At 53.2% G+C, this 12452-nt stretch overlaps 1 protein-coding gene across 1 annotated transcript; it reads left to right on the top strand.

The window, feature by feature from the left end:
* Nucleotides 1-301: 301 nt before the first annotated feature.
* LOC122378138 (PP2C-like domain-containing protein CG9801) lies at nucleotides 302-11386 on the top strand. The gene is made up of 9 exons (XM_043358859.1): nucleotides 302-376; nucleotides 524-798; nucleotides 1532-1758; nucleotides 4479-4607; nucleotides 5633-5814; nucleotides 7423-7639; nucleotides 7936-8045; nucleotides 8369-8713; nucleotides 8952-11386. The coding sequence occupies exons 2-9, from the start codon at nucleotides 659-661 to the stop codon at nucleotides 9357-9359; spliced, it is 1758 nt and encodes a 585-aa protein (XP_043214794.1). The 5' UTR covers nucleotides 302-376; nucleotides 524-658; the 3' UTR covers nucleotides 9360-11386.
* Nucleotides 11387-12452: the final 1066 nt, after the last annotated feature.

Genomic DNA, 12452 nt, shown 5'->3' with positions numbered 1-12452 from the left:
GGTATTTCTTGAAACAAAAATATTGACACCCTATGAGTATTTGTTCTAATGACGTAAGATGATAGCATAAAAATGGAGGATAAAAATAAGAAAAAATATACAAATATTTTTCATTTGTGGCGCACTTTCTTCAATTCTTTACCTGTTCGTAATTGTTCTCGAAAAAGCCTTTTTTTGTCCAATCACGTCTGTGATTCGTTTAAATATGTGCGTTAGGCTGTGCAAGCACAAAGAAAGGAGTTATTGAACACTTTGCATCCTTTTGGCTGTGATTTTCTATCTATCACATCAACTCCCAGCAGCCAACTCCCAGCTCCCAGTTCAAGTTGTGAAAATGCTGAGGGGTGGTGACGGTGGGCGGTGGTTTATCTCTTATGTCAGTCCGTTTTAAAACATTTGGGCCTGTCATTTGATTGCATACTCTTAACTACACATGTCCTGCTATTTTTGTTTCCTTATTTGATGATCCATTTAATAAGATGTGCAAATGCAAATCAAGATCTGACCTTTTGCCATTTTCCAGCGCATTTTTAGAATTATGTGATTTTATTCCTAGTTTATGGTGCAGTTCTGAGCAGATATATAGCTATTCAGTAAGCTAGGTTTAATTCATCATCAGAAATAAATTGATACTGATTGTTTGTCACCTGAATGAGTAATGCCTTCCAATATCAAGAAAAGGTTTGCTGGATTCTTGCGGCAGCTATCCAGCAATAGCCACTGTGCTGCAGCTGACCAATCTGTTGCTGATCTGCGTGGGAACACTGATGGATGCTTTATCACTAAGTATCTTAATGGGTGAGTACGAGACTCATCAGAGAATACTGGTGTGGCTTACCCTGCTTATTGAGGTTGCCCTTCCTTTTGACATTTTCTATTAGAATTTCTGTGTATTAGAATGGTTGTGAAATATGTGTCAAATAGTAATAAGAATAGTTATGCTTTATCAAGTATTATTCCAGACTGAATGCAGCTGTATGATTGCAATGCCTTTAGAAATTAGCATTCATGTGATGGTGATGAGATGTGACGTGATTATCAGTGACTAATGAGTCAATATAGTGCATTGTATTTCTGTTTCCCTGCTCATTAGTCTCATCCAGGTGACATTCTGACTACTAAAACTTTTGTTGACTATTGCCCTATCAGTTTTGGATCTTTGATCATGATGTGTTGATGGCAACTACCTATTGGTCTATGAACTTTGGTTTGTACTACTATTGATCCTTAAATGGACCCATTGATATTTGGACATTTGTTATACTCAGAAGTGAAGTGGGCTCACCAGTTATCACCAGATTCCTATCTTTTTTTCCTGAGCATGATACAGCCAGTAGCCACCTGATATTAACTTTCTTCAAAATAATACCCTAGTTTTGCAGTGTATTTTGCTTTAATGTGCTGAAACTGACAGATTCCAGACAAATCCCTATCAATTTAGTTGATGAATTACACCCCAGGCATTGCTACTTACATCTAGACCAGAATATGTGAGCCACTCCCTTCCCTAACCCTCCTTCCCTGTCCCCAGCGAGCTGTCGCGCTCGGAGGTGGCCATTGACCACGCGCGGGATGCCGCTCAGCTGCCGGAGCAGCGCATCGGCCCGCTGCAGCCGACCGTGGTGGCCGCCTACACGGGCCCGGCCGGCGGGCTGACGGCCGTGCCGCACCGCGCCCAGCCGGTCACCTCCAGCGAGCCGGGCATCAACTACATCGACTCAGACGACGAGTCGGAGGAGGAGCCGGCGCCCGCGGACGGTACGTCGCTGGCGGCGCGGCTGGCGCGCCTCCACTACCCGCGCCAGCGGCTCGCCGGGAACCTGACGCTGCCCACCTGGGTGCCCCGCTCGCCGCCGGTGCCCTACGAGCGCTGGTACCGCATCCGACAGGGCGACCTGGCGCGCTGCAAGGCCCAGACGCTGCCGGCGCGCCGCTGCTTCAGCGACCACCGGCTGGACGAGGAGGAGGAGCTGTTACAGACCATGATGACCTCGCTGTGCAGCACCAACAGCGACTCGCTACCTAACCTGGGCGGGCCGCCGGCCGCCGGCAGGGCCGCCGCCTCCCTGGACGACCTGGGACCCTCCTCTCTGGAGGAGTTTGGACCGGTGTCGGTGGAGGCGGCCACTCCGACGGCGGCGACGCCAGTGTCGGCTCCCGGCTCCCCCGGAGGAGAGGACGGGAGGACGGTGAACGGGGAGGACGCTGCGAGGGAGCGCTCCTCACCGACGGGCCGCTCCTCTGACGACTGTCCCACTCCCACCAACGCTACTGAGGAGCTAAAGTCGTCCCCAGACCGGGAACCAAAGGACGCGTCACAGCCCAATGGACTCCCCGGTGCGGATGGGGATGGCGGAGTGGCCGGGGAGGGGTCGGTCTCTCAGCTGGACGGCGGGCTGGGCAGCAGCTGCAGTCAAATACCGACCTCTGAACTGGAGAGCCCGGCCAGAAGCGCGAGTTTCATCAGCTTTGAACGCAGCAGCGAGGTCGACTCGGGCTGCGTTACTGGCGACCGGTCTGCGATAGACCCGGTGCAGACGGGGGAGGTGTCCACAGGGAGGGTCGGGGAGGAGGGGCGGGACACGGCAGCGCCGGGAGTTCCCAAAGAGGTGGTGGAGCAGCCAGCAGAGGGTGGTACGACTCACGGAGGAGATACCGCCCCGGCTGGAGACCCTCTCCCGTCAGTGTCGGGTTCCTCGGCGGGCCGGCCGGTGCCGGAGCGGACGGCGTTCTGTCCCCCCGGCTCGCCGGCCGCGCCTGCCGCCACCAGTACCCCGATCCACGCGGCGGGCGGCCCGGCGGCCGTCAGCACCCCGCCCCGGGACCGGAGGGGCGAGCCGGACGGCCGCTCCTCCGACTCCGAGAGCGGCCCGGACCGGCCAGCGGCCGAGCCGTGCGGCGCCCTTCTGCTCGGCTACCAGCGGTACACGAGGCCCGGTAAGGCGCGCACGGGCACCCACCCAGCTCAGCCGGCCGGCCGCTGCACGTGTGCACGAGTGTCACCTGCGGACCGCCGCTTTGCCTCCCGCGTGTCCTGTCCGCCCCTCGCCGCCGACACAGGACGGGCGCGCTGCCAGGCCGAGCCGTGCCGACGCTAGTGCCCGTGGTTAGCTCTTCGTCTGTTCCGCATTTGTAGCGATACGGGTTGAGGCGCGGCTCTGTGTGCTCCGCAGACTGTGTGGGAGCTGACTTTTAGCGAGACTAACGGAGCACGCCGCTAATTCATCTGACACCGTCTGCGTCGCTATTCGCGCCTGGCGTGGTTTCCTTTTTTCTGACATCTCGTTTACAGTTTCGCTTGGTTTAGTGTCTGGTTTTGTTGCATGCGGTGTTTTGACTGTGCCTTTCATATCACTGCTGTTTTGGTTTCATTTAACGCATTTGACTAACAGTATTTCACATCGTGATTTATAAATCATCAGGGCTGGTGCGGAGTGGATCAAAGTTGGAAATGGGATGATTGTCTTTTGATTTTGTTTGAGCGTGAACAAAAACAAGTGTTCAGTCGCTTAATTTTTGTTCGACCATTTTCTTTTTTCGATATGATAGTCATCAAGACTAGCTTGGCTATGCTTCCAACTTTCGGATCCGCCTGCCGCCTAAATAATCAATATTTTGAAGTGAAAACCACTAAATAATTAGTTGTCTGAAATGAATGACACTCTTTTTACGTTACCATTCGTTTTCAGGACTTCATCACACAGCTTATCAGTTTGGGTGCGTGGTGGTTTGTGATTGGTGTTATATTTTATCCATGTGTGACGCCTTCTTTTGAACTATGTGATAAAATCAAAATTATCACTCAAAATTTCCGTATACTATCGACGAAGCTCGATCGTGGCCCACCTAACGGGCTACACCGCTCGCTCGCGGCCGGCCGGTGCCGCTCGGTCCCGTGTACCCGATCACTGTGTCGGTGTGCCGTGGGACGGCCGATGGTATCACACGGGGTGCCCACCGTGCACGAACACCGCGCTCACTTTCCCCGCGCGACCGCACGGCTGTCCGCGCCGCCTGCAGAGTAGAACAGAGCGTACGGTGCACGCGTGCACGCCATTTGCACGCTGTGCTGCTGATTTAGTTTGTATTGCAAATGATGATTTTACTTGGTTCGCCGTATGCTTGTAAATGTAAAGAGGACTTGTCGTATGCCCCGAGTGCATGTGTTACGATCTTCTAGGAATACGTAGGTTTGGATGACTTTCGCAATCATTAGCTTAAAATTAAGGAAAATATTCACTTTGAATGGAGTAAGGTATTCGATATCACTATCGATAATGGCATATGCCCTTGACCCACTGCTACTTAGCTTTATTTCCTTGACAGCTCTCGAGGTCGATTTCTATATGCCTGTTATATTTATATTTTGCACTTAGTGGCCATCGCCATCTCTGTAATCCTAAGTTACCATACAGTTATGTGTGACCCTAATGGACCTTTTTTCTGTCCCCGCGATGACCTCTGACCCGCTTCTCCAGACGAGTGCCTGCGGCGTACGCAGCATGACGAGATCGCTGGAACAGTGAACTGGAACCGACCGCACCCGCGCGCCTTCGGCAGCTCCGTGTCGCTGTACGAGTGTCATCCGGTCACCGGGGTGCACGCAGGTCAGTCCCGGGGACACGGGAGGGGAGGGATCAGGGGTGGGGGACATAGGGCAGGGAGGGTTCAGGGGTGGGGAACACTGGACAGGGAGAGGTCAGCGGCCGGGGACACGGGCGGGGAGAGGTCAGCGGCGTGGAACACTGGACGGGGGAGGTCGGGGGCGTGGGGACACGTGGCAGGGAGAGTTCAGGGCGTGGGACACGACACGGGACAGCGACGGGCCAGGGACGGGGACGCGGGACAGAGAGGGGACAGAAGCATGGACAGTGAGCAAGCAGGGAAAGTCAGGTTCATGGAGGGAGGGAGGAGGAAAGGGTGGCGAGGTCGGTGGGACTCATCCTATGTGATGCGTGTAGTTCAACTGTGAGTGAGAGACGTTGAAACGGTTTTCGTGTTGCTCGTTTTGTAGCGACATCGAAAGTTCCGTAACATGATCGAAAGAAATTATTTCTTTGATTGAATCAAACTTTGGAGTAACTCTGTTGTTACGAAGAAATGGTTTCGGTGTTTTCTCCGAAACCACCGAAACCATTTCTTTTTACGAACCATTTCTTTTTCTTTACACGCTAAAAACCATCTCGTTTTTAGCGTGTCGGGAGGGCCCGACCTACCCCGGCCACAGCTGTCAGGCCGAGGCGGTACCAACAGCGCGTGTTAGCGTATCGTGCTCAGGAGCTCATTATGTAATGGGGTGCGGTGTCGGGTCACATTGACCTAGTGTTCGGGTCACGTCATTTCGTGACTGGGTACAATAGAGGGGGCCGGATATCGAACAGCGCCGAACAGCGGCGGGCGCGCAGTTTAACGTGCGTGAAACCTGTTGACTGCTGAACAGATGTCAAAACACATTTGAGGAGTCCGTTCTCCGTAGTTACATGTCCGTTACAGTTAAGCGTCTTCTCAAGCTCCCACATCTTCCGCTGCATATTGCCGGTTCAAGCACATGTTCTTGTCATTGGATTCATACTCGCTCCACACCGGCCCCTTTTGTGTCAAACTGCCTCACCCCCGACCCCGCTGTCCGCAGGTGAACCGATCGCCGACGCGTTCGGCGTGGTATGTCGGAGTAACAGCGCCCTGCTAGCTCTGGCTGACGGCGTCAACTGGGGCGAGAAGGCTCGGCTGGCAGCGCGCTGCGCCGTCCACGGCTGCCTCGACTACCTGAACCGGGCGCTGTTCGGCGCCGCCGCCAGCGTGCAAAGCACACAGGTGGGTGTGGGCGCACAGAATATATAGTATAACGACAGTCAAGGCCCAAGGGTGTCATGGGAGAGGCGCAGAATGACTTGAGTGGTGGGTTTTGGTACACGGGATTGATGAGACGGATATCATGTAAATAAGAGTAGGATCACCTTTGTGTCTTCTAGGTGCATTGGCGTGCTATTTTTGCAGCCAACGAAGCCGGGGCTGATCCTTTTTCCACCAGATGCGTCGGCATTTATTAGGCAATGTGCTCTGCGGCGATAACACAGCTCCTCCTAATATCGGGTTCAAAAGAAGTCATTTGCGTTGGCATGTATGCTGTACAGTGTACAGTGTACGTGCACAACATCCAGCGCTGCGTAACGCATTTTTAGACGGCTATCTCACTGCGTAGGCCACACTGCGTAGTGGTGTCAGTCCCGAATCTGTTTTTAGAAACTAGTAAAAACATCACGCACCACCGATGTCTGTGTGCACGGATAATACCCCTCGATTCTCTATCTGTCGCACGTCACGCCCATGTAGGCGCTCGCCCACGTGCCGCCGTCCCCAGTCCCGGCGACACCCCGTCACCGGGTGCGTCATCGCGGACGGCAGCGGGGTCGGCCCTGGTGCCTCTGTGTTAACAGGAGCGCAGGGGTGGGTGGGGGCGACATGCACTCTGCACGGGATCGATACCAGCCCTCTCCCATCGACCGCGGCGGTTGGGACTTCCTCTGACTTCCAGCCGGCTGCACCGCTAACTGCTCGACAACACGCTAGTCTGGTGGAGTCGAGCTGCCCTGAGTGTCCCCTCCCCGCCCTCCCGGCACAGTAAGGCTGTCCCTGCCCCTCCCCTCTCCCCGGCACAGTAGGGCAGAGTCTGGGCGCGACTGCTTGGAGCGGCGATTCATTTCGGTTGGATCCAATGGGACCTGTCGGTGACAACTTACCCGCCATTGTGCCGATGGGCCCGTTCAGACCGGTCCGGCCGCCCCCGTACCGGTTTTGGTCGAAGGCGGCCGGCTCCGAGCCGGCCACTCGGCGCGGCATTGAATCCATTTTTGGCAGCCGGCTCCGCTATTCCGCGGGGAAATAAGGCGAGCTAGACGCAAAGTGAAAGAGATGGGCGCAGTAGATGGTCCCGAAATAGCGTGTGATGTGGTGAATGGTATGATGGAGATAGTACGCCGCCACTCCTCTATCTCCATATGCGCATCTCTCGCCACGGTTTTTGCGGGCCTCGGTCGAGAGACGAGATTAATCTTCAGTAACATGCAAATCTTGACACTATTTCGCTGACAGCTTCGTGTCTTTTCCTCACAAAGTATGCCAAACTCTTTCAATTCTCTTACTCTCACGAGACTTTGTGAGCTGAATGTCTATACGAAAACCTTATTCCCATAATCAGCTATTTTCAAATTACTTGGCCACTTAAACACAATCTTCTAGACCTTTCTCTCACGGGTTATATGCTTTACTTTTTCACAGATCAGACTAAATAAAGACATCATATTGATTTATGAAATTGATTGAAACCACCCATGACCCAGCCACAGCTATACATCTCCAACTCCTTCCTCTGTTCTCCCGGCGCGCTAACCCGACTCTCTCGGCCTCTCTGCCCTCCCCCAGGACGTGTTTGCGGCGCTGCTGCAGTCGTTTCACGCGGCACACAGTCTGATCCTGCAGGAGGGCGGCATGCTCACCACCCTCACCGCCGCCGCCGTGGTGCCCTGCCAGCTGGCACAGGGGCGCACGCGCGCCAAGTTCGTCGTCTGCGTCTGTAACGTCGGAGATAGTCTGGCGTATGTGTTCAGCTCGCGACATGGTGTCAGGGAAATCACCAAAGGTGGGTGCGAATACTGGCTACTTTTTAAAGGGAGTGGCTGCCTGGCTTTGAGCGTTTGTAGAATATTGGACGGCTTTTAGGTTTTGGAATACTTTGATGAAAATGTTTAGCTTCGCGCGAAGGATTTTTGATCCAAGGAGTATTAATTGCGAGATGTGTTTTTACTGTTTGTGTTTACACTGTTCTTTGGGTACGAAATGGTGTTCATCTGATACACTCCTCAACACCATGGCTCCCCTTAAGTCCGCTTCTGTATCCGGCACTGAGCTGTAACCGGTGGTCGTCTCTTCCGACAGGTTCTCACGACATAAACAGCATGCGCGACATGCGGGACGCTCTGGGAGCGCTGGGACCCGTGGCTGGTCAGAACCCGGAGCTCAACAACCTCACCCTGTCAATGACTCAGGTCAGAGCCGCGCCGCAGACGGTCGGACGAGCGAGTGATGCCTATCTTTTACACCTGCGCGGCTGATTTTTCATTTTTCTTATCTATGAATGCCTTGGTTTGTTTAAATTGTTATCAAAGCTGCAGGATTTCAATGCGAGCTATTAGCTTCAAGAAAAGGCTAGTGGTTTTGGGCTCAGGTATTTGCAGAGTGCTGCATGCTTGTGTGCACCTGTACGTGTGTCAGTGCTGATCTTTCCCAGTATCTCCTCGTTAAATCCCGTTTCACACCGCCCCTGTCTATTCCTCCCCTCTAACCCTCCCTCCCACCCTCTCACCTCCAGGTGGAGCCGGGTGACATCATCTTCCTCACCAGTGACGGCGTCAGCGACAACTTCGACCCCGTCGTCGGCAAGTTCGTGCTGCCCAAGAAGGCCGACGAGCCGTCTGGCGGACCCCAGCCGCCTCCAGGGCCTGCCGGCGGCCGGGGCGGCGGGGGGACGGCTCCCGGCTCCGGCCGGCGGCGGGGATCGGCAGAGGGCGCGGCGTCGCGACAGGCCGACGGTCGGCCCGCGCGACCGGCGGGCAACGGCACAGCTCGGGGCGAGAGCGGCCGAGGGGGCAAACAGCCGCGGCCCGGCTCCAAGACGGTGCTCACACCCGTGCCCAAGGGCCGGTCAGCCAAACAGGTTGGCAGCGGTGGACGGTGATGGATGAATTACCGTAAATGTCTGTTAAATGCTAGTTACGATTTGGTGTGGTTGGGAATTAGTACAGCTACTGGTATCCCTCAAGGTTGTTTTCTAATAATGTGTGTGGTGTTATGCATGATTATGTCTCGCTGTTCTTGCCAACTATCGTCGCCGTGTTTCTGCGCAATGCGGTACCAGTCTGACATCCCCTCCCCCCCCCCCCCCCCTCCGTCAGATCGCGGCGGGCCCGGTGCCGCGCGTCCCGCCGCCGGCCGTGGTGCCTACTCTGCCCGTCGTCACCGCCCTGCAGCGGCATGAGCTCACGCACCTGCGCATGGACGACCTGCTGCGTAACGGCGCGCTGGAGGGCGAGGGCCGGGTGACGGACGCGCGGCACCTGTGCTGCCAGCTGCTCGACTTTGCGTTCCGGCTGACGACGGCCAAGCGGCGGGTTCTGGAGGACCCGGAGCTGTACACGGGCGGGGACGGTGTGGAGCTGAGCAGGGCCGAGCAGCGCGCCCGCCGCCGGCGCGTCTGCGAGAAGCTGGCCGTGGTGCCCGGCAAGCTGGACCACGCCTCCGTGGTGGCCTATCAGGTAGGCGAGGAAGCGGCGCCGCGCGCCAAGGCCGAGACTGCCATCTAGCGGCCGGCGGGGCGGCTGCAGTGTGCCCGGCGGCCGGCAGAGGGCAGGCGGGTGGGCTCAGGGGCGATACGGGAGGCCGGTGCCGATCAGAGGCTATCGTGATGGTTGGCAGCTACTAGGACGGTGCAAAGGAAGCCACTAAGTACATTGGTGTAAATGGGCGCGAATTATTGAAAGCTAGTCAGTCTAGGATCTGTCTTTGTTTTGTGCCACATCTTTTTAGTTGCGATGTTCCCAACCCGGGCCCATAGCCTGATGCACGGAATATGAGATGCACCTTAGGTTCAATTTAAGTACAGTTTCAATTACGATCGACTGGGACCCTTAGCAAGTAATATCCTTTCACAAGTCTATGCCTAGGGAACAGCATAAAGTTGAGTAAAGTGTGTATGACTTACACACAAAGTTGCTTTCAGATACCTTGCCACGCCTATGTTGTGTGATACGATTTAGCATTGTAAGTCTCCCTCGATTTCTCCACAACACTGTGGCAAGAAAAGTTCCGGACATTTTCCACTTTTGCTAGTCTTAGGTGGTAGGTTGTAGAACCAAAGCCCCATTCGCGAAATATGTGCTGCATTAAGGTGTGCAATTTAAGCCGTGTTGACAAATCTCGCCATTGTATGTGATAAGGGAAAGTATGTGGGTTAAACCTCGTGTAAACGTTTCCGAGGTTTTCGTTTGACCTGGCAGGTTTCTTTGGAATGACCTAGTTCAACACTGATGATATTTGAAGCGAAACGCACACCGATTGCTGTCCCATAGATCTGAACAGGCACTTTACACCCCAACTTTGGACCAGTTTGCTTCTGCCGCCGTTGCCGTTACAAGTGAACGCGTGAAACTGCCGTTGAAGCCTATATGTGGTAGGCGATATAATCCAGTGTATGAATTGTGTAAGTGTTGTGAACGGGGCGGGCTTCCTTAAGGGCTGCCGAGACGGACGTAGTGGTTCAGTATTCGGGAGGTGTCGTGTCTTGGGACAAAGTTTTTTTTCAGAATCTCTCCTGTTTAGTGTCTACTATCACAGAATCCCCTTGTATTGACGGCGCTCGCTCGGCACATTTGCGTGCTATGAAACGGTTCTCCTCTCTAGGTACTCTCGTCAAATGTTGCAGTATTTAACATATGTCTATCAATTTTTGTATACAACTTTTGGAAACTATGGGTATTGTAACGTGTTCCACCAGCATGATGGGTGTGTTTGAGCGCAGATTGTGTCGTGAAGTCGCACGTGCATGTGTGCGAGCACACAATACAGATAAACTTGTGGCTACAACACTAGAAGAAATGTAGAAGTGTCTGATGAAATTAGTTCGGGAGTATAGATACTGTTCGTAGTTGGTGTAACTACAAATAAGTCCGGTGATAGTTCCATTAATCCCCTTGGTCGATACTCTCAATACTGACCGCTGGCAGAGTCCACTGACGGAACCCACCGCTTTGCGAATTACTGCGTATATGAAGCCCTGTTAAAGTGCGGTCCTCGAGAAGAAACTAGGAGATTGGGACGTGTCTAACGTACTGACAAATGAACCATGTAGCCACGAGTCACGTATATACGCCGGGTCCGTGTATGTGCGGCGCGCGTTGTTTCGTGAAGCGGGAGCGGCATGCTTGAGCATTGCGCCGTACTGGAGCTTTTTATCGATGGCTCGTATATTTTGCGATGTTACTTTTTAACGTGCTTTTACCGTGGCGCTCGGGAACTGCTACCTGTGCCCTGATGTGTGGTCGTGACAAAACATGTTTGTGGTCTGGAACTGTTGAACGCGGACTGTGTCATGTTCCTGAACAAGCGGCAATTTGATAATCTCACTGGTGGATGGACGTGAAAGGGGCTGACCTTCGTTTATTTGCTGTTTCATTTGATACAATGCTCTTACCTTTCACTGCCGCGATTCGTGTTCGCTGCTGATGCTAATAATGTCGTCTTGTTTGCATTTATCCGGAGGGATTTTGTATTTGACGCTTCGATGTTTTCCTATGTACGTGTGTTGAACGCTGAAGTACATTTTGTCGCAATATATATTTTTGCGTCAACCATTCACTTTTGAGTGAGTTTCATTTAAATTGATGCAGTTTACATGTACTGAAGAGATATGCAGAGTTATAAAAAATGCCGAGTTATAACTGAAAATGCACAGAGTTATAACATCGGGGTAGATTACCACATCAAACATTGTATCAAGCAGTGCTTCATAATTTCCTTTTCTGTGTTGTCTGCATGTGCAAGGATGGACAATTTTACTGATCCATAGAGTCCCGTGAGAGGCTGAAGATAAAATTTTCGAGATAAATACGCACTCTCTTGACTGCCTGCTTGCCCACCAGCATTGGAGAGTTCACCGGTGCCTCTATCATCTACTAAAAATGTCACATGTCTAGTCTACTGACGTGTAAAATGTTTCACGCCTCCGCGAGGCAATACGGAGAAGTGGCGTGCTACCACGCACCACTGGCTGTAACTGGCCGTCCCGGTTCCAACAGGCCGCTCCAGTCTGCTGCGTTAGAGACTTCGGTTATAGCGGCCGATGACGGAGTGGGTACCCGCACCGGGTGATAATCGAACATTGCCGTGTGCTGATTATAAGAGTATCAGTTCCTATAACTGGGGTGTATTGGACTGAGTCACTGAAGAGTCGTTCAGTCCAATATTGCTGCCGTTGCCGCTCATTTTGCCTGTTGAACGTTACCTCGTTACGTTCAAAGATCGTGTCAGTGAGCAGAGGACCTGTACCGGTAGGGACTGGGGGGGGGGGGGGGGGCAACTAAAACCTGATGTCAACATGGGAACAGTGCCGAGGAATTCGTTCAGCGAGTGACATATCCGGCGAGCTAAGATAAATATGTGTACAGATGACGATAAAGCAGTTGTTCGACTCTAACCTCTCGAGGGTGCCATTATAAAGCCACTCCGATAATAGTTGGAACAGATGGTCCAAAAGTTTGGTATATCTAAACAAGAAATCTAAAACAAGTTTGTGGGAGGGGCGGGTAAGGCCAGTCCAAATGACTTTACAGATCGTCACTTTTACGGAGGGAGATCTGTCCAGTTCTAGATCTGCTAAATGGCAACAGTCCGGCATGTTG

Source organism: Amphibalanus amphitrite, unplaced genomic scaffold (genome assembly GCF_019059575.1).
Source record: "Amphibalanus amphitrite isolate SeventyFive unplaced genomic scaffold, NRLGWU_Aamphi_draft 000055F_arrow, whole genome shotgun sequence".
Lineage (NCBI taxonomy): Eukaryota > Metazoa > Arthropoda > Thecostraca > Balanomorpha > Balanidae > Amphibalanus > Amphibalanus amphitrite.
Note: the sequence above shows the minus strand (reverse complement) of the source record. Positions and strands in the feature narration are given on the sequence as shown.